Source organism: Nelumbo nucifera, chromosome 3 (genome assembly GCF_055504915.1).
Source record: "Nelumbo nucifera cultivar China Antique chromosome 3, China Antique-T2T, whole genome shotgun sequence".
Lineage (NCBI taxonomy): Eukaryota > Viridiplantae > Streptophyta > Magnoliopsida > Proteales > Nelumbonaceae > Nelumbo > Nelumbo nucifera.
The window spans coordinates 31,984,246-32,007,177 of NC_142651.1; the positions used below are offsets into that span (position 1 = coordinate 31,984,246).

Here is a 22,932-nt window from a genome sequence, read left to right on the forward strand (position 1 = left end):
TGTTTCACTAGAATATTAATACATTTTATATACTTCAGAGCAAGAGACCAGGTTTATGTCTATCTCTCAGTGTTTTAAAAGCGCAATGCGCAAAAAAGGCGCAAGGTGAGGCGTGCACCTTTTTAAAAAGACGCAAAACTACAACAACAAAAAAAACTAAAAAATCAAAAAAAAGTCAGGAAAATCAAAAAAAATATTAAACATAATGTTAATAAAAAATATAAACATAAATTTTAAAATAAATGTTTTAAAAAACCAATTATCTAAAATTAAAATACATAAACAGAACATGTAAAGTGTATTCAAATGAAAATTTAAAAATAAAAGCAAACATATAAAGCATTTTCAAGCATATAAAACCCATAATCTCTTTTTTTCTTTAATTGCATTGCTTCAAGTAGCTAATGTGATGTAAAACATATTGCATTCTTGATTCTGTGAGTCGCCTTTGTACCACACCCCTCAAGGCAAGCCCGAACAAGTCTATGTTAGGGTTTGAAATTCTTATTTCTCACATGAAAAATAATGATTTTATAACTTTAATTGCCTTTTAAGAAGATATTTTATTGGAATGAATGAATGAACAACATTAGCAAATAGAGGGTTTTCAGAGCTTCGTTGAGCACACGAAGCGAGCGAACCGAAGCGTAGTAGTTGCTTTGTGGTAGCAATGTGGGGAACCCGAGGCCTTCAGGAGCGAGAGGGATATTTTGTAATGAGGAGGGCCATGTAGTTGCCATGTTTTCCAGCCCGATTGAAGAAGGGGACTCATTAAGGGCAGAAATGTGTGCAGTATTGGAAGGTATAAGAGAGCAAGAGAGATCAACTGTAACAAATTAATCACTTGGACGCCTCCTACTCCTTCAAAAAAGGGAGCAAATGGTTTGGGGATGCACAAAAGCTTGAAGAAGATGAAGAATAGGTTTGTAGAAGCTGCTAGATGGAGGAGAGTGATGAAGATTGAAGCAAAAGATTTCTTATTTGAAGAGATAAGGACCAGGGGCCGGCAGAGCTTGAAGATTAGGGAGGCAAAGAGAGCCACAATATTGTTGGAAGGTCTTGAAGTGATTGAATGGTTGCAGAGTTTTGTTTCAGAAGCAAGCTCCAAAGGTAAACAACTGAACTTTACGAAGCTCAACCTTGATGGAAGAAAGAACTATGAGTTGGAATGCAAAAAGAATGTAAAAGGATGCTGCATAACACTGCAGGAATTCTTTGGAGGAAGAAAGAAGCAGTTGGCTTGTTTCCCAGAAGGTAAACAGGGTGTTGGATGGAAGGTAGTGGCAGAGGTACTGAGTGACTTTACTCAGCAGCTGAAAACAAAACAAGTAGAGGCTGCAGTAAAGGAAAAGAAAGGGGGTAATCACAAGAGAAAGGAAGAACCCACCGACAGGAAAAGGATCATTGCAGAAAAAGGAAAAAGATTTTGTAAACTGGTAGCAACAGCAGAAAAAGAGGATTGGGGGAAGAAATTTGTGGTTGAAACTTCAAGTCCACCAAGGGATTGGAGAGGTATTGCTCAGGCAATACTCAAAGAATTAAACCTGCAGAAGCCGCTGGTGATTACTCCTTATGAACCTTGTAAAGCTTTGATAGATCTGGGTGAAGATAAAGTAGAGATTTCAGCTTTAAACTTTCTTTCTGAGGCTGGTGCTGCTACAGTCTCGAATTGGTGTCCTCTATCTAACACCAAATGCTTTGAGATTGAAGACAATATAATAGACAGAGTGCTTGGGTTACCTTTCAATCTCTGGAAGAAGTTTTACAGTCAATAGCTTTAATCTGTGATGCAAAATTAGAAGGTGTTTTTGATTGTGATCTCCATTCAGTTGTAGTGAGTTTAGGTGGTGTTAAACCCAGTGACATCCCAAGGAAGGTAGAGGTTGTTTCAGAGGGTTTAGTATACCCCGTTTGGCTTGCTACCTCCATTGAAGCCCAGCTTTGGAAGGAGGGAAGAAGGGAGGAAGATGAAGGGGCAGAACAGGCCTAGTTGCTTGGTATGCAAGGCAGAGTAGACACTACAAAAGAGACTAAGTCTTCTGAGGCAACTAGGAAAAAAGAGAGAAACGAAAAAAATTTAACTTCTTGGGGAAAGTCTCCTTTTCAGGGTGGGCTGAAGGATGGCAGGTCCTATGTTCAACCGGTGACAGAAGGCTTAATTGGAGGTAGACTTGCGCCAGGAGTTCAAATTTCAAAAGAAACTGAACTAAGGCAGGCAAAGGTTCATGGGTTAAGCCGGTCTTGTGAGCCAGTCCATTCTGGTCCTCTGAACCGAGGCCAGTCACATGTCTCTTTATGTGAACACGTGACTGGTAAAGAGGTCGGGGGCTGGGCCAAGGCCCATCAAAAATTAAGGGGCCTTTTCCTGCGAATAGGCCGGCTGGATTAAAGAGAGTGGACCCAATTTCTAAAGTGCCTTGCACCAGTTTAAGTAGGCACGTGACCAAAGGTTTGGAGAGGACGATGGACCAAAAAATGGTCTATCATCGTCTCCCACGAGAATTTCTCTTCTACTGCTCACAGGGGAGAAAGCTAGCAGCGGCAGAGCAGCAAGTTCGAACTGGGTAAGGGTTCCAAGCAAGAAGACAAAAGTTTTCTCCTCGGAACGGTGCAATCCGAGGCTCAAGAACCACTCGTTGACAGAGGAGTCAGGGAGTTCCCTCTTTCCGGAGGACACAATTGAGATCTATGCAACGGAGGAAGAAGGTAGCTCAGATTCAGAGTCTGAAGACTCTTCAAGTATTGGAAGCGTGGATCTGAAAAAAGCCAAATCCCTTGGTGATGAGAGCCTTCACACCGAGCTGCTTTTTTTGGAAAACGACGACTTGGATGTTTCAGTTTCAGCCCAGAAGATGCACTCTCAATGTCTCTTATCACCTACGGATTTGGGGTTTACCGCAGATTGTACAGAGAAGAAGCAGGAGACACCGGTTCTTAAATTAGCTCCCAGTTCACTAGAGCAGCACGGCACTGATAGAGGAATAGAGGAACAGGAATTACCTTGGTCACCGATCACAGAGTTATCAACAAGGGGACAACTTACAAAGGCAAATTCTGATGCAAGGATTAAAACAACATTGGTTGAACACAATGGGAACCCACAGTCATCTTCTTTGGAAGGATTAGCCGCGACCTTGCCCCTATGTGTTTCCCCTTAAGAGTTTTTGACATCTTCCCACAACCGTTCAGGTAATAGTGTCAATTTGTTTTATGGTACTGATGTGGGTTTTCTGCCTGAAACAGGTACTCCTGCAGCTCAACTTGATGCAACAGCCATGGTTGGAAGGGACAAGGAGGGCAAAGAACAAGAGAAAGTGGTAAGGGGAAGAGAATCACAGGAAAAGGAGTTAGAGATGATCTGGGATCAGATCCGTATGTTTTTGGAGGAGCATAAGAGAAAAGAGGAAGAGGGAGGGAAGGGTGAGGTTCAAGAAGGTTCAGCAAAAACAGGGGATCAAAGTAGGAAAAATGCAAAGGGTGAATCAATTATGGGAAAGATGCAGAATGAGGAATTAGAGAGGATTTGGGGACAGATCTGTGCCCTCCTTGAAGAGTATAGGCAAAAAGAGGAATCTTTGGAGGAAAACCAAGAAATTTCGAAAAGGCAAAATAAAACAAAAGCAGTCTTAAGCAGATCTTTTACTACCATGAAAATCTGGAATTCAACGGAAGAGGGGAGAGAAGGAAAGCCTCTAAGTAGAGGTCTGACCTTAGAGGGGGATGCCAAATCTTTTACTACCATGAAAATCAATAGTTGGAATGTGAGGGAGTTGGGGAGTGCTAGGAAAAAAAGGCTGATTAAGGACCTCCTTAGAAGGGAAAGGCCGGATATAGTGATGCTTCAGGAGACCAAACTACCTGCTATCGATAGAAGATGGGCAAGAAGTACCTAGAAATCTAGAGAATAAGTTGGGTTTCAGCACCTTCTTGGGGGGCTTCGAGGGGAATTGCTACTTTTTGGAGAGAGGATACGGTGGAGGTTTTGGAGGAGCTAGTAGATAATTTTTCAGTGTCGTTAAAATTCAAGATAGTTGAGGATGGATTTATCTGGGCCCTAACTAATGTGTATGGACCAAGCAATTACAGAGAAAGGAATGAACTGTGGGAAGAACTTTATGGGATTCAAGGGCTTTGGGATGGTCAGTGGTGTTTGGGGGGAGATTTCAATGTAATTCGATTTACGAATGAATCAAATAACCCCCAACAGATCATTACAACCAGCATACGGAGATTCAACGATTTTATTAATAATTGTGAGTTAAAGGAACTCCCGTTTCTGCAATCTATCTATACCTGGTCCAATTTTCAGGAGGTACCAACCTACTACAAATTAGATAGGTTCCTTTTCAATGAAATCTGGGAAAACAAGTGGGCGTACTTGTTAACAAGGGCTCTACCTAGAGTCACATCTGACCATTGCCCCATTAGCCTAGGACAAGAGCCTTTTAGGCAAGGACCTCGACCCTTTAGGTTTGAGAACATGCGGTTGACTCACCCAGACTTCGTGAAGAAGGTTGAGGAATGGTGGAGGGAAGACCTAAGGGGGGTGAAGTGGAAAGGGGTAAGATTCCATAAAAAACTAAAAAGATTGAGAGCACATGTGAAGGATTGGAATAGGGAGCATTTTGGGAGAATAGAATAAATGAAATCTTCTCTGTTGACCCAAACAGAGGAACTGGATGTGAAGGAATCTCAAAGAGCCTTAAGCCCTCAGGATAGAGATCGGAGATGGAATATGAAAAGAGAGTTAAATGAAGTTATTTTGAGAGAAGAATTTTCTTGGAGGCAAAAGTCTAGACGTAAGTGGATTAAGGAAGGAGATGGGAACACAAAATATTTTCATGACCTAGCCAATGGAAGGAGAAGGAAAAACCTAGTTTCCAAACTAAAAGTGGATGGAACAGTCTTTGATACCCAAGAGAGGATAGCCACTTGTTTTGTTGACCATTTCAAATCCATCTTGAGGAGACCCCTAAGCCCTAGAGTGGAATTGGAAGGTGTGACCTAGCAAAGGCTTCTAGAAGAGAGTAGAAGTTGGATGGAGAGGAATTTTGAGGAGGAAGAAATTAGAAAAGTTGTTTTTCCATGGACAAATCTAAAGCACCAGGGCCAAATGGGTTTACAATGGCTTTCTTTCAAGATTGTTGGGACATAATCAAAGAAGATTTATTTGAGGTCTTCAGGGAATTTGAGAACAATCAAGTGATGAGTCGGGGAATTAATGCTACTTTTTTAGCCTTAATTCCGAAAAAGAAAGAGGCCAAGCATCCAGAGGACTTTAGACCTATTAGTTTGGTGACTAGTGTTTATAAGATTGTGGCAAAAGTCTTATCCTTGAGGATAAAACAGGTGCTTCCTTGTCTTATAAGCCAAGCGCAAGGAGCTTTTGTTCAGGGGAGACAAATTGTAGGTCAGATTCTAATAGCAAATGAATGTGTGGAGGAGATGAGGAGATCGAGGCGTAAAGGTTATGTTTGTAAACTTGACCTTGAAAAGGCCTATGACTTAGTGGATTGGGGATTCTTATCACTCGTGCTAAGGAAGTGTGAGTTTGGGGATAAGTAGTGCAAATGGATAAACGGTTGCCTCTCTAGTTTCCATTATTCCATCCTAGTCAATGGGATAGTTACTAATTTTTCCCAACTAGTAGAGGTCTGAGACAAGGTGATCCCATGTCACCTTTCCTTTTCACTTTAGTCGCCGATGCTTTTAGTAAACTCCTCTCAGAAGCAAATAGAGTCGAATCCCTAAGAGGGTGGAGAATAGGCAGAGATAGAGTGTCAGTAACCCATCTCCAATTTGCAGATGATATAATAATCTTTTGTGAAGGTTGTGTCTGACAGAGGTGAGGAATCTGAAGGATTTAATATTTCACTTTGAGAAGGCCTCGAATTTGAATGTAAATTTTGAGAAGAGTTGTGTTGTGGGGGTTCATTTGAACAGAGAGGAGGTGGAGTCTATAGCAGCCTTGTTAGAATGCACTTGCACTCAATGTCCTCTATCCTATCTAAGACTTCCTCTAGGTGCAAATCCAAAGGAAAGTAGGTTCCTGAATCCGGTGGTTGAAAATTTTGAAAAAAGATTGGCAGGTTGGAAGAGGAACTACATCTCCGTGGGTAGTAGAGTTACTTTTATTAAAGCAACTTTAGCCACCTTGCCTTTATACTTCCTATATCAGTCTTTAAAATTCCTAAAAGGGAGGCAAAGAGGTTGGAAAAACTGATGAGGGACTTCCTATGGGAACCTGGTGAAGAGAAAAAAGATCACTTGATTAGGTGGGAGGTGGTGAGTCGGAGCAAAAAAGGAGGACTAGGCTTAGGGAATGTGGTGAGTAAGAATGAGGCTCTTTTAGGTAAGTGGCTTTGGAGGTGGCCCCTGGAGAAGGAGAGGTTGTGGCATGAAGTAGTGAAAAGTATCCATGGTTGTTCTGAATCAGGTTGGGATGCGAGGGTATCCCGAAGGGCTTTGTTCACAACACCTTGGAAGGCTACCTCTGGTATTCCCTAGATTCCTCAGGTTTGTAAGGTACGATGCTTGTTCTAGAAACTCTATTCTTTTTTGGGAAGATGCTTGGGTGAGAACTCAACCCCTAAAACACTGTTTCCCTTCTCTCTATTCCATCTCCCTCTTTAAAAAGAAACTCGTTTCTTGGTTCCTCCCCCCCTGGTTTCCCCTTTGGCTTTAAATTGGGGTTTTGGGTTTTGGAGAGGGTTAAGGAATGAAGAATTTCATTGTGTCTCAGAGCTGTTGTTGCTTCTAGATTCGGTGTGCCTGGACCCCACTAACCCGGACAAAAGAGTCTAGGCTCTAAACCCAGTTGGCTCTTTCACTTGTGTGTCTTTCTTTAAAGCCCTTTGCTCTAACCCTTCCTCTCAGATCTTCCCTGTTAAAGAGGTTTGGTCAAGGCCAATACCCCCCAAAGTAGCAGTGTTCTGTTGGGAAGCCTATTATGGTAAGATCAATACTGTGGAAAACTTGCAAAAGAAGAAACTTTTTTTGTGTTTGTCCCCAAATTGGTGCTTTATGTGTAAAGTGAAGGGTGAGAACTATAACCATTTGTTGATACCGTGCTCCTTTGCAGCCAATATTTGGAACTGGGTTGTTTCTTTATTTGGGTGCAGGTGGAACTTGCCCTCTGAAGTAAAGCTTCTGTTCACTCCAGATGCTCTTGGGAGATTGACAAAAAGGGGGAAGATAATGTGGAAATGTATCAGAGCCGCCACCTTGTGGATTTTATGGGAGGAGAGAAATGCTAGAATATTTCAAGAAAAGGAAAGAAGTCTTGCTGAAGTCAAGGAATGTATATTGACAAAGACAATTTCATGGCTGAAATCTTCACAATTGTTGGCAGATTTCTCCTTTGATGACTTAAGGAGAAATTGGGAAACAGTGGCTTCTACAGTCTCCACTAAGAACAAATTACAAGTTGAATGGAAACCCCCACCGGATGGAGTGGTAAAATTGAACTTTGATGGCAGCTGCCAACCCAGGGCCATCTGGAATTGGAGGATTCTGAGAGATAAAGACAGCAAAATGTTGTCTCTTTTCTCAGGATCAATGGGTGAAGGTGATTCTGTAAGGGCAAAGCTATTAGCAGCGGTACAAGGTATATAAATGGCTAGTCAATTAGGAGTGAACAATTTGTTAGTAGGAGATTCCAAGGTAGTAGTGGGCTGGCTGAATAGCCCAGACACAGTTTGCTGGGGCTACAGGGATCTGTTAAGAAAGTTAAATGGATGACAAGAAATATGACTGTTATGTTCCAGTGGGTTAACAGATCAGCAAATGTAATGACCGATTCTCTGGCCAAGCAAGGAGTGTCAAGGGGTGATCTGTTTTGGGCTACTTTGTAATTTGTATCTAAGGTTTGGGTATGTTTAGTGTTTATGATTCAGTCCTTGGGGGAGGTAACATCTTGTGCCTCTTCCTAGGCTGCTTGTATTTCTGATATTTATTTCAATAAAATTACTCTCATTTATCCAAAAAAAAAAAAAGAAAGGTTGTTTCTTCTTGGCCTAGCAGTGGTACAGGATCTAAATCTCAGATTTTGTGGATGTTAATTCCTTCCTCAATGTGCTGGAGATTATGAAAAGGGACAGAAGAACTTCCAATAGCTACTCTCATCTTTCAGCAAGGATTTGCTCCAGTAGTCCAGTTTTACTTCTTTAGCTGACTGGTCTCTTAACTTAAAGTATTTCCATGGGTAAAATAGGCTGCATTGTTTTCTCTCTGATCAACAATAAACCTTTCAGTAACAAGGCATGTAAGCCATATAACAAAATAGGAACAAAAATGGGTGTATAACAGTAGCTATCCCAAAATTAGGAGTGCTATAGCATATTCCTACATGTACAGCATTCCTTTATTAACAATTAACAAAATTTTTATGACTGCTGATGCAAAAAAAAGAGTAACAATAATGGTCAATTTTCAGACCAATGCCCATCTTCCCAGGAGACATACCTTTTATAAACATTACATTTTATCCCCCCCCCCTTTGAGGCATGTATCTACCTCATTTCAAACTTTATAGGCTGGATATAGCTTCTAACTTGAGTGGTTTTCTAGGTGTCAAGATTGGTAAAGCTTTTATGTTGAAAAATCTCTTCCATTCTTTTCACACCTATTTTCTACTATAGCATATATACATCTACCTAGTTGATTATACAGAAGAAAAAACATTGATGAAAAGAAAGTATATGCTTTAGGGACATATTTGCCAGTTTCTAGTTACCAATTTCTTTCCCACATTTGCAATTGATGATTATTATTGTAAAGGCAAGCTAGAACCAACTGTCGAAGTTACAGCAAAGCAAGAACCAGAAGGCCAATGAAACCAACAAAATAGGCAACACTTGCCTTTTAACTCAATTGGTAAACCATGACAATCCCATCCAGGCACATAATGGACTTTATAATTTTGAAGAAGCTGCACAAAATTTTAAAAAGATTAATAAATAATAAACAATAAAGTGAGAGGAAGAAAAGAGAAAAAAACAAGCAGAAATATTTATATAATGATAACTAACCATGAAAATATGAAGTTCACAACAGGAGTGCAACTAATACTTGTTTCAAAAATTATGTGCACATTATTACCTTACTCATTTCAAAAAAAAAATTATGTGCACATTATTAAAGAAACTAACCAATAAATTAGGCATAGCAATTAAAGCAACGACTAGATTTCTTCTTTATTCAGATTAATAAGAAGTTATAGCAAAAGGAAAACAAAAGATCTATAAAAAGTAGATAACAAAAAACAAGAGAAATGAAACAACTATAAGGCTGATAATATATAAGAAAAAGATGGTGGCTGGTAGATACATGATACTTACAACCTTAACCTCATTAAGACACCTGCCATCAAATTGGCTGGTCTTAGAATTCATCTATATGAAATGTTTTTTTTTTTCTTTTTTATTGGTAATGGTTAGGCTCAATTAATTTTAACAAATTAAATAAAACAGCAAATGCCATGAACTCCCAAAAATAGGCTAGCTTCAGCTACCTAACCCTTCTATTTTCTACTCAAGAACTTATCTTACAATTGTGCCCAGAAAAGTTGAGCCCATTTCACCCATTGTTTCACCATTGTATCAGCCATCCATTTGCAGATTGTTGAACCCATGAATAATCGGTTACCAAGTCCCTAGCCAAGTATCTTATTTCTCCAACTAAATGCCAAGAAACCTGACATCTATTCCTAAGCCAGTCCATTACCGTTTTTATCAATAACAATCAATGTTTTATTCATATAAAAAAGAATATGCAAATTTACTAAGGAAAATAGTGGACCATACATACAATTCACCCCAAACATTCAGTTCCTCTATGGTGTTCTAATTCCCTTAAGATATATTTGTATTTCCACATTGCTTGTGCATTGTTTCCCTTAAGATACATCTATTTGTATAAGCTTCTTTTGATTTGATAAAAGCTAATTTGGTATCAATCAAAAAAATAATAATAAAAATAAAAATAACCTATGTATCCCACTTAACCCCAAACCTTGTAACAAAGAAAATACATCAACCAGAGGCCATGAACCAAGCTAATGTCCCTGCTTAGATAGAACCACCTTTTCCACTCAGTTCAGAGTAGGCATGATCACCACCAAGCTCCGAAGACCTTGGATTTCCTAGGAAGCACCCTTGTATAGGTAATTAAATAAATTACCAAGTGTACAGCTTGACAATAAAAAGGAAAACAAAAAAACACGCATCATAGTACACTCTGTAATGCTTTACATTATACTACCCTCTGCACTCAAAATACCAGTCTAATTAAACACAGATCCCTTCTATTAAAAGAACTCAATATGCAAGGGCCAATCCATAAGGAGATTACTGGTATCCACGCAAAGCCCAGAAAAGCCTTTGTTCTATTCAAATGCATGCCAATTTCTTTTGTTTCACAAAGCCCAAAAGATGACACCAGAAACCATTGCCCACAAAATGGCAGCTCCATAGCCATCTGAAACTGATGGAGATGGCTTTTTTTATAGATAACTGAAAATTTTATTAAGAATGCATCAAATTTACAGAACTATGTACAATAAGCACAGGCTAGATATACTTACCTATCCCGCAAAGAAGAAAAATAACAAATTACAAAACAGCCAAAAATAATTAACCTTTGTTTAGCCAAAAAAAAAAAATCAGACATATTATTGTTCAATCTTGGCACCCACTGAAGTTAACTCCCATTTTTTTATCAGAAATGATAACTTTCATTAGAGATAAATTAACCTGAAATACAGAATTCAACCCTTATTAGAAAAGGTTGATCCAATAAACATCAAACATTACAGCACTGCCCAAAAAAGACTCTCCCTTGCAGTCCCTTGTTTTGCTAGGGCATCAGCAAAACCATTTGCTGATCTCCTTACCCACTTGAACCAAACACCCACCTCCCTTGTTATGCTAAGAATTTCCCTTATCAGCTGTCTACATTGCCAAATTCCCAGCTGCCCTGATTGCGTCCACCCAATTACCAACTTGGAGTCTCCCTCTATCTCAATCTGCTGTAGCCCCAACTGTTTGGCCAGTTTTACACCTTGATGTAATGCCAAGATTTCCACTCTTAAGGAATCTCCAACTCCTATTGAACATGAAAACAAAGCCATTATCTTGCCTTCATTATCTCTAAAAACACCTCCTATACCAGATGGGCCTGGATTACCTATAGAGCTTCCATCAAAGTTCAGTTTCACCCTTTGTTGTGCCGGTGGGGACCAAACTTCCTGTATCATAGCTTTGGAAGTAGTAGTAGATGCCACAATACCCCAACTTTTATAAATGTCTTCAACTAAGAATTCCTTAAAAAGATCACAGGATTTCAACCAATGGATAACCTTAGTAGTTATTCCTTCCACAACCTCTTCCTTGGATTTACATCTGCCTTTAAAGATCCTATTGTTTCTTTCCTCCCACACTGACCACAATACAGCAACTCTAGTTGTTGTTCACATAATCCTTCCACGAACCGTTGGTTGCCTGTAAAAAGTTGGATCAAAGAGGTTCACCACGCTTGAGGAGGGAGTCCACCTGTAGCCAAAGAGAGAAGAGAACCAAGACCAAATAAAGAACACAAAGGGACATGATTAGTAAATGTCAAATTGTCTCACCAGAACCCAAACAGAGGCAACAAACATGAGGGGAGAGGCATATATTTGGCCTCTTTTTCTGCAATAAATCCAAGGTGTTGATTTTTTGGAGTACCACTTCCCAACAGAAGGCCTAAATTTTAGGGGGTACAGGGCTACACCACACCTCCTTTGAAGGAAAGTTCCCTGCAAGGTTAGAGGTCTGAAGCAAAATGTTATAGAAAGAAGAGCAATTGAAAAAACCAGAAGGGGAAGGTTTCCAAATTCTGCTATCTCTACAAGACTGATCAAGAAAGACTTCCCCTAACTGAGTGATCAAATCATCAACCAACCCCATTTCAGAATCCCTTAGACCTCTTCTCAAGCCCAAATCCCAGGAGTTATCAACAAACACTGAAGAGATCACTTTTCTTTTGTTTTCAGACAAAGAGTAAATAGAAGGAAATCTATCTCTAAAAGAGTTTTCACCAACCCAAAACAAGACTTTATTTCCAGCACAGACATCATATTTGAAATAAGGAAGCATAAGAGGCAAAATACCTTGAATAGCTTTCCAAGGAGAACACTGAGAAGCCCCAGGGTCGAGCCCTGCATCCCAGCCGTTATCTGCCAATCCATGAATACTAACAATCACTCTAGACCAAAGTCTGTCTTGTTCCATCGATAGTCTCCAAATCCATTTCCCCGGCAAAGCCATGTTTCTTAATCTTAAATTTCCTAACCCAAGGCCTCCATCATCCCTACTCCTAGAAACCACCTCCCACTTCACTAAGTGATCCTTCTTAGTATCCCTTGGTTCCCACAAGAAATCCCTCATTATCTTCTCTAACTGGTTAGCTACTTTCATTGGTACTCTAAAGGTAGACGGGAAATAAACTAGCAGGTTGGCTAATGTTGACTTGATTAAGGTTATCCTACCCCCTAAAGAGATGTAATTCCTCTTCCAATTTGCTAACCTCTTGGAGAATCTTTCAATTATAGGGTACCAAAAACTCTCAACCATTGGGCTCCCTCCTAGTGGTAGCCCCAAATACTGTAAAGGCCAGCCCCCCACTTCACACCCCAAAATCCTAGCTAGGGAATCCACCTCCTCTCCGCCTAGATTGAGCCCTGCCACACAACTTTTTCCCCAATTCACTTTAAGATTGGACTTCCTTTCAAATTGAAGCACTAGACTCTTTAAGTTTCGTAATTCCCCTTCCTCCCCGTCACAAAACAAGATGATGTCACCTACAAATTGTAAGTGTGTGACCACCACCTCCTCCCTACCAATCCTCCAACCTCTTATCAAATTGTTAACATCGGCCCTCGAAATCATGGCACTCAACACATCAGCTACTAGGGTAAAGAGGAATGGGAACAATGGATCTCCTTGCCTAATACCCCTCTTTGCAGGAAAGAAACCCCTAGCTACACCATTCACCAATATTGAGAAATGACATGAAGAAATGCATCCCTTTACCCAACTGCACAATCTCTCCCCAAACCCTCTCCGCTTGAGAACCTCTAGTAAAAAATCCCAGTTCACCATGTCATATGCCTTTTCAAGATCCAATTTGCAAACCAACTCCTTTTCCTTTCTCCTCCTCTTCACCCCAGCACATTCATTGGCAATAAGTATTTGATCTACAATTTGTCTTCCTTCTACAAAGGCCCCTTGATACGGTGAGATTAGAGACGGGAGGATCTTTTTTAATCTTAGCGGTAGGACCTTAGAGATGATCTTATACATGCTTCCCACCAGGCTTATAGATCTAAAATCCTTTGGTTGGAGAGCGTCCTTCTTAGGAACCAAGGCAATAAAAGTTGCATTTGCTCCCGAGTTAAATTTGCCTCTCTCATAGAACTCTTCAAAAACCTCCAACAAATCCTCTCTAATTATCTCCCAACAATCTTGATAGAAGGCCATCGAAAAACCATCAAACCCAGGAGCTTTAGCTCGATCCATGGAAAATACTGCATTTCTCACTTCTTGGGCCTCAAATCTTCTTTCCAAAGATTCCAATAAGACACTATCTTCCACCCTCCACTCCAAGTCCTCTAAGCTCTCACTAGGTCTCCCTGGGTTGGCAATAAGTTAACTCCCATATTCAAAGTCGGTCATATAATTTCCTTAAGTTCCTCTCAAGTCCACAAAGCTTTCCCTTCATTGGATAACCAGATTACTATAGTCTTTGAATCACCTTCAATGAGCAGATTAGTGGCATTCATTTGCTTTGCCAAACTGATGCCCTGAAGTGCTGCTAGCAGTTCTGCTCTAAAAGAATCTCCAATCCCTATTCGACCTTAGAACACTGCATTAACTCTGCCATGTACATCCCTGAACTCACCACCCATTCCAAATGGACCTGGATTCCCCAAATTACTGCCATCAAAGTTGAAATTGGTAGCTCCCCTATCAGGTGGTTTCCATGGATTTTTCACCACCACTTTCTTAGAGGAAGAATAGACCACCTCCCCCTATTTCTACACAATATCATCAAAAGCAAAAGGAGAAAAGATCATCAAAGACTTTATCCAATGAGTTATTCTTACTTTTTTTTAACAATAACAGAAATTTTTTATTAAAAGATAAGAATCAAGTACAATGGTGGGAAGAGTTAAACTCTCTTAACTCTCCCCCCAAAGAAAAACAAAAGTAAAAAGTAGCCCAAAGCAAATGATTTCTTCCCACCCCTTGTTTACCAAGTGCATCTGCAAAGGAATTGGCACATATTATTGACCTGTACTCTATTTTTTCCTGGCCTTGATGTTTATCTGGACTCAAGACGGTAACTATTTTAAAAATGAACTTAGTAGCCATGATGTAGCTATAAATAAATAGTTTTATTGCTCCTCTTTGATTTAGTCTTGACAGATGACTTTTGGCCTAAATAGTTTTAGGGCTCCTCTTTCCTTTGAATAAATTCCTTCATAATATTTCAAAAACAATCCCTTATACTAATATATTCCACCTATATCCTAGCCTCTTTGTGAGAGATATTGATTTATTATTATTATTATTATTATTATTATTATTATTATTATTATTATTATTATTATTATTATTATTATTATTATTATTATTATTATTATTATTATTATTATTATTATTATTATTATTATTATTATTATTATTATTATTATTATTATATTGATGTACTTAAATTTTCTTACTACATCCATAAAATAAAAAATATTCGATTAATGTTGATCTGTCTCTTTTTAAATGGTATATATTTGTCAATACAATGAATGTTAACAGTACTGTGTGAACTATTTATGCAAGTGCATCATTGTTATATTGTCATTATTTGAGAAAGGAAAATGTATGTCGTTAGATGCCACAGAGATTATCAGATCTGTAAGAAAAAAGACCAATCAGCTGTAAAACATAGAAAAAATAAGAGAAAGCTTGAGGTGAAGAGTGAAAAGGACCTTGTAACGGTTAATAATATCCTTCAGAATCTTATTTAAAGCATGGCCTATATGGAGATCCCCATTGGCATAGGGTGGACCATCATGAAGAATGAAGCTCTCCTGTCATAATAACAAAATGACAAGTATTGATCAAAAAAATAATAACAAAATGACAAGAAGTTTTTTACAGTAAATTTAAAATGCAGTAAACATAAGCTCATACTTCATAGGAATACAGTGACAACAAATAAGTTAATGTAAATACTATAAAAGGAAATTAGAAAAGTTTTGAAACCAACCCCATTATTCCTGTCAACAATTCTCTTGAAAACCTGACTGTCATCCCATAATTTCTGAATTTCTGGCTCTCTTACTCTAGCATTTGCTCTCATGCTGAAATTTGTCTTGGGTAGATCAATCGTGTGCTTATACCTTCCATCTTCTTGTTTTGTGCCTGAATAAATGTCAAGCATAGCAAGCAGTCAATGGTATGATGAGAATAGCCCTGACCCCATAAAAGAAAAAGAAGAGAAAAAAAAAGAGCTGCCACTTCAAAAGTTAAGGTATCCAAAATTGATAAGATCATAAAACATCTTGAATTGTGTGACATGTTCCAATTGTCAGTTGATAAAATACCATATATGTACCTTCTGATGCTTTTTTGGCAGCCATAACAGGTCCACGAGATCTTCTCCTTGAAACAGAATCAAATTCTCCATAAGAAGAAGTAGAATAGCATTTGACATTTAGCTGGGAGACTTTATCCAATGAGCTCCTAAAACAAAAAATACTAAGAGCAGTACTTCTGCTTCTAGAGAAGCAAGCTCTCTGGGAAAAAACCTGAAAATGAGTAGAGAATGCATCAGTTGCAGTTTAAGGAACAGCTCTACCTGCATTTCAGAAGCCATCGAGCCACTAAGCAACCTAAACATGTGCAACAACTTAGTTGTGTTTGGGTAGAATTTTGTTCTTATTTGGGGCTTCTGCTATGTACTTTGTGCTGTAAAACCCATTTCATAAAACATGTTTTTAAAACATACATTTCACTGTAAAAAAGTATGAATACGTGTTTGGATACAGTAATCTATTTCCATGCTTTGACATCTAGAGTTGTCAATGGGTTGGATTTGGTCGGGAGCAGGGTGGGGTGGAACATGGTGCTGAACTGATAAGAAAATATGCAGACCACTCGCAAACCAGACCCTATATGGTCTCTAATAACAAACCCAGAACCGAACCAATTATTAATGGGGCCTATCAAGTCTGACCCGATAATACCCAATTATATTTGACAACTAAACTTCTAATTTAATAATTCAACAATGAACCATCTCTAAAAATAAATATGCCAGGCAAATAAAAGGACAGCCCAGTGCACGAGGCTCCCACTAATGCAAGGCCTGGCGAGGAACAAGCGCATGCAGCCTTACCCCTGCACATACAGAGAAGCTGTTTCCAATATCTGAACCCTGGTCACCCCGGAGAATCAAAACAAAAAAAAGGATGTAACAAAACATTATGGTCCAACATTTTATAAGTAAATAGACTGAATAAGTTGGATAGCATACTTCAATGCAGAAGTGCAACAAAATACAAGTCTTCAATTCAAAAGAAAATAAGAGAGACATTGTTCGAAACAAATCCAACTTAGAAAGTGTTCAGGTGCTATTTTTGGGCAGAAAATAGGTTGCACAAGTTCATATTTGACAGCAAAGGAAATATTAGAGTTTACTCATGCAAACTGCACCAACAAAGAAGAGATTAATGTAACTCAAAAAAGGAGTATTCATGAAAAAAAATGAGTATTCAGAGCACTGAACCGGTTCAGATACCATGTCAGTTCGAAAAGGATAACTTTGAAACATATAGACTTGTACACTTCAGAAATCAGAGTAAAATAAGGACTTAGATATAGTACACGACCAAAACATCAAAACAGAGGCTATAACATATGGCTATGGCAGATCCTTTTATGATTCTAATACTAATTCTAACCTAGGTATCTTTCCAACATTAGTAGCAATTCAACTCATCCCATACTCAGACTCTATCACTATTAGACGCAATGGGCTCCTGTCTTGACGAAGGTATAGATAACTTTTTTTTTTTTTGATGAATGGGAATAGAGCACTAATATTTAACAACACCATTCGGTAAATAGGTTTTCATTGATTGTAAAATGGTACAGTCAGAACGAAAAGTTATATAATTTGTTATATCCATTCAAAAATGGTTCTTTTAGCCCTATTTGCTATTGCAAAAGAAATCCATTCATCGATATGATAAACTGGTATCCAAATTAGATAATAGATATAACGTTCAATGAAGATAACCATTGCTTGCGGTGGTGTCATCCAGTTTACGGCGTACATGATGCTGCTGCAACACCCAACAGCCGGATGCCGCTTGCCGCTGCTAGCTCCAATCGACGCCGGTGGTATGTGTTTAAGGAGTTGCGAGTCTAGTGACTGTGTTACGGACTTACGATGTGCCAGTGAGCTTGAGTGTCGTCAAGCAACGAGAGACAATCATAGTCTTTAGCATGAGATTGAACCGGAGAGGTTGGGATTTGACGGAAGAGACTGAGAAGTGAGAAGGATGAAGTGAGAGACTGAGAGATGGACCGTGGACGTAGGGCTGCAAATGAATCGGATTCTGATCCGACTCGATTTCAAAATCCGATCTAACTAAGTCGGGTCCACGTGATAACGAAACCAGTCGGACCAGAAAACCTGATCCATTTAATAGTTGGATTTCTTTTGGGAAATAAGGCGATGCAAAATAATTTAGTGAAGAAATTATAGCTGTGTTTGGTTGCAATGCAAATAAATTTGCAATGATGTAAAACCATGGCAGTGCAAATGATTTGAGTGTAAATTTTAACCTATTTTTGTTTCAAATTTTAGTTTATTTTATTTGATTGAAGTACAAATAAAATAAATTAAGACATGAAGCAGAATAAAGTAAAATCCAAAACAAAATTAAACAATAATTTGCATTTTTTACATTTGCACCCCTATACATTTGTATTAGTATAAATAAATTTGCACTGAAACCAAACACAGTAGAGTACATTTGCTTGATAATCCAGGAAAGCAAAATTAGAGATACACTGAGGGATAAAATCAAGGTCCAATATGAGAAATATGGCGAAACATACATCAGATGAGAAGCTAAGGCCCTGTTTGCCATCATTATAAAGAATCGCCATAAATGATTCTTTTGATTTTCTGAATGAATCATGTCTTTAACCATTGGACTCCCGAAATTAACAATTGGGCAACGGGTCTTTAACCATTTTAGGTGTAAAAACCCATCAACTAATCCCATCGACCAATGGTCTTTTGCTTTAATTCTTATGCACATTTTTTTGCTTCAACTTAAAACATTTAAAATAACTAGTAAAAGTGTATGTGCATTGTACGTGGATTATGATTAATAGTCAGCAACCAAATGACCTTATTGGTTGAACCATTATCCTATTTAACTAGGAAAATGGATTATGATTAAGACATTAATTCATTTTTTTATTTGTATTTTAACCATTTCTATCTTTACTAACAACAATTCTTATTTTTCAAACATATTTTTGTTTAATATTAAGAACATATAATATTAATGCATGTTCACATTTTTCTATAAAATTTATAAAAAAAAATTATATTTTTTATTTTTTATTATTTAATTTATGAGATAATAAAAATTACTTATTTACCAAGAGTAAATATTCCAATATATTGTTTGAGTATTGGCTTTTAATACTGTGGTCAAATCAATTATATATCATTTATATATAATATATATGTTATTTATTATTTATTTATTTATAAATATGTTATTTATATTGCATTTTTGTAAACTTCTTACACGATGAAAATAGTTGAAAAAATACTTATATTTTTTGTTTTCTTTATTTTAACTATTATATTTTATTTTTCTTTTAATAATTTCTTTTTAATTAAATTGGGTCGTCTCAGATTTGGATATCCAACATATTGATCAGATTCGTATTTGAATCAATATTTATGAGATCTGATCAGATATTCAGATCGAATCGAATTCAAATATACAATGATTCAAATCCGACTCGATCTATTTGTATCCCTACCAAACCACTTGCCTTCAATAACCTATCTAATTAAACCATTGAACCATTTGACATGGTTAGTGGGGTCATGTGTTAGACATTAATGCTCTTTATTTTTTATCATAATTTTTATCCCATTTTTATCATTAATGAAAATTAATTTCATTAATCACACTTTTTTATACAATGAATATATAATATTATAGAATATACCCAAAATTATCGATAAATTTCTATATTTTCTAGAATTTTATGTATGTTATTATTTAATAATAACATCCAATTGACATGGATAGTTTAACCACTAACCCATCACTTGGATGGAAAAACCATTTTACTTTTTTTGTTGATTTTAAATCATGTATTCCATTTTCATTATCGATAAAAGTAATTCTTATTTTCACATTTATTTTTTGTTTAATATGATGAATATATAATAATAGAATTGTATCAAAATGCTTTATACAAAGCTTATATTTTTATTTGAGTTTATATGTATGTATGTATGTATGTATGTATGTATGTATGTATGTATGTATGTATGTATGTATGTATGTATGTATGTATGTATATATATATTTAATATTCGTTACTTAGTTATGACAACATAGATTGAATAATTTGATACGGAATGTTAGATCATTGACCTACCTACCATCTAGATATGGAAATGGTTTCATTTATAAACTGGTTTTAAATTTTTTATTTCACTTACATCATTGATAAAATAATTATTATTTATCATACTTATTTTTATATATATTATTAGTATATAATATTATAGATGTGCCTAAAACTGTTTCATATTTTTTGCACTATTTTATTAAAAAATACTTTTAATTATACACCATGGGTTAACCTATTTGACCTAAAAGATTGAACCGCTAACCCACCCCCTAGATAGGAAGATGGTTTAATTTCCATCCGTTTTAAATTGTGTATTTGATGTCCATCATTAATAAAATGATGTATATTTTATCATAGTTATTTTTTAATATGACAAATATATAATAATAGAAACATGTCCAATTTTTTCAATATTTAATTTTGTCTATTTTTGTTTGTATTTTTTATATTACTAAATTTGTATTATTTATTCATGACATCATGAAATTATCCATACGTTGAATTACTTACCCACGACCTAGATGGAAAATATGATTTTGTTTCTAGGTTTATTTTTAAAATATAAAATCTCATTCTATTAATAATTATTGTGTATGGATTTATTAGTGGAATTTAATTATGATAAATAAAAGTATTTTTTATATTTCTAAATTTGTATTATTTATTTATGACAACATGACTCAAATGGTTGAACTACTTACTCACCACATAGATGAAAAATATGACTTCATTTATATGTTTATTTTAAAAATATAAATTTTCATTTTATTAATAATTAGGGAAATTGTTTAAAACTCACCATGAGTTTTCAACATTTACCTTAAACTCACTACAACTTTTCAAAATGTCTAAAACTCACAATGTCAATAAGTTTTTATTTTCCAAAACTCACATTCCGTTAATGCTTATTAACAAAGGTGTCCATGTTAGCATAAATAACAATTGTCATGACCAAATTACCCTTGAATTGAGACGAGTTAGAGGAAAAATGGTCTTTTCAGTTTTCAATTTTCTTGTTTTTTTATATTTTTAGTGTTTTGTTATAATTTCCAATGTTATTTATAATTTATATTTTTTTACATTTTCTATTTTCTACAATCTATAAATAGTCTTGTATTTGTTGTTATTTATTTGTAATTTATGTATTTTTCTGTAATTTGTTGTGTTTTTTCTACAATTTGTATTTTCTGGTTTTGTTTTTCAATCTCTATAGTTTTTATAATTTGAAAATAATTTTTTATTTTGTTTGAAATTTCTACAAATTTTTTATATTTTTTGTAATTTATATGTTTTTATGTATTTTATATTTGAAAATATTTTTTGAACTTCTTCCTTTTTTTCATGTCTAAATATTAAAATGGCAATATATTAGCACCGTTAATTTATGTTGTATATATTTTATATTTTTCTATGAATGTTAAAATGGTAATATATTAACACCCGTTAGTCAGTTTAACGTCAAGTCAATGACATGGTGAGTTTTAGACATTTTGAAAAGTTGTGGTGAGTTTAAGAGAAATGCTGAAAACTCATGGTGAGTTTTAGACAATTTCCCTAATAATTATTGTGTATGGTTTATTAGTCGAATTTAATGATGATAAACAAATGTATAAATGTTGGATTCAATGAGAGAGAATGTGATTTATTTAATGACTTAAATGTGAGACTTAATGTGAGTTAATTGAATGTACTTAATGGTATTCTTTTAATTACATTTTACGCTCTTTCAATTGAGATGAACTAAATTCAATATGAGGGGTATTTTAGTAAAAAAAAACTCCATAAGCCAATACCTCATTATTCACACTTTTATAAGTAGTATAGATTGTCTAAAACTCACAATGGCTAAATCAATATATTCAATCACATAATTCAATTACCTAAATCAATATAACATAATTCAATCACATAAAATTAAGTACTTTATTTATTTAATTATAGGTTATGGGTCTCATGTATTTTATGACTATAGTGGAGCATTATTATTAGTTACATAGCCTAATACAGGGGTGTTCTGTAGTGTGGATAAGGAATTGGTGGGTGTGGATTGGTCCACACCACACCCTGTGGCAGGGACCAATCCACACACACCACAGTCTACAGCTATTTTGAACAGTGGACAAATTGTGTGGACTGGACTAGTCCACAGTCATAGTGGCGCTCACACCACACTTTTTGATTTCATGTATCTCATATACATTTATGAATGATATACGCCAACATTTTAAACCCGAAAAGGAAACTATTATAGCCATTGGTTTTCGGGTCGACGGTCCGACCGTATGATTTGAACGGATGACCCGTTTTGATAAACAAATTAAAAATAAAAAACGGTAAAAAAATGTTGAATGGATCGACAGTTTGACCGCTAGGGTTAACGGGTTATTGACTTTTTCAATGGCTTTGGCCAAAATCGGGTTTAGGGTAAAACATAACTGCTTGCCTAGACGGTTTATGGGCTGAATGGTCTGACTGTCCGGGTTAATGGCGTTTCAAAAACCTTGATATACACAATTAATCATAAATATCTATTTTTTGCATTTTATATGATAAATATATTGAAAATGCATCAACGAATTAATATTAACCAATAAATATCATTTTTTTATAAAAAATAGTAAAATAATTAAAATTTAAAAAATATATTTTACATATTTAAAATATAATTTTATTTATAAAACATTAAAATTTTAAGAATTGAAAATTTAAGTAAAATAATTAATATTTTATTGACAAAATATTAAAATGTGAAACAGACAATAGGGTAGCCTTTCAAGGAAAGTGTGAAATGGGGGATAAAAAATCAAGTGTGGACGGTCCTTAACCACAAGATTTTGTTGTGGATGAAAAATTGGGGTGTGGACGGAACCTGCCCACGCTATATTGGGGTGTGGACAGGACCGGCCCCATCCAAACCCAGCAAAGCGTGACCTTTCGGTCTTGTCCATGAGATTTACATAGTTCCGAACATTGTCTAAATAACTACCGTGTTCAACTAAGGCTATCTTTGTTTTGGTTGGACAACATGTGGATCAAAATAGAGAGAGAGAGAGGTTGTTTAGGGCTTTGTGTTAGAAAGAGGGGTTATGTGTGGAGTTCAAATCAGCCCCCCACAAAGTCCCACAGCACATCCTCGTCGTGTACTGGGAACATCTCCCAATGATAATATCCGGAATGATGATGTCATCATCGGGAGATGTTCTCAATACAC

The 22,932-nt window shown here is 36.3% G+C and overlaps 1 protein-coding gene across 1 annotated transcript in view; it reads right to left on the reverse strand.

The window, feature by feature from the left end:
* The window catches only part of OVA2 (tRNA synthetase class I (I, L, M and V) family protein), a 102,797-nt gene extending 85,190 nt beyond the window's left edge, over window positions 1-17,607 (reverse strand). Inside the window, exons 1-5 of the mRNA XM_010250165.3 lie at window positions 17,341-17,607; window positions 15,655-15,847; window positions 15,307-15,461; window positions 15,026-15,127; window positions 8,860-8,929 (exon numbers count right to left, since the gene is read on the reverse strand). Coding sequence (XP_010248467.1) covers window positions 8,860-8,929; window positions 15,026-15,127; window positions 15,307-15,461; window positions 15,655-15,847; window positions 17,341-17,379 — 559 coding nt within the window. The 5' untranslated portion in view covers window positions 17,380-17,607. The remainder of the gene's footprint in view (window positions 1-8,859; window positions 8,930-15,025; window positions 15,128-15,306; window positions 15,462-15,654; window positions 15,848-17,340) is intronic.
* Window positions 17,608-22,932: the final 5,325 nt, after the last annotated feature.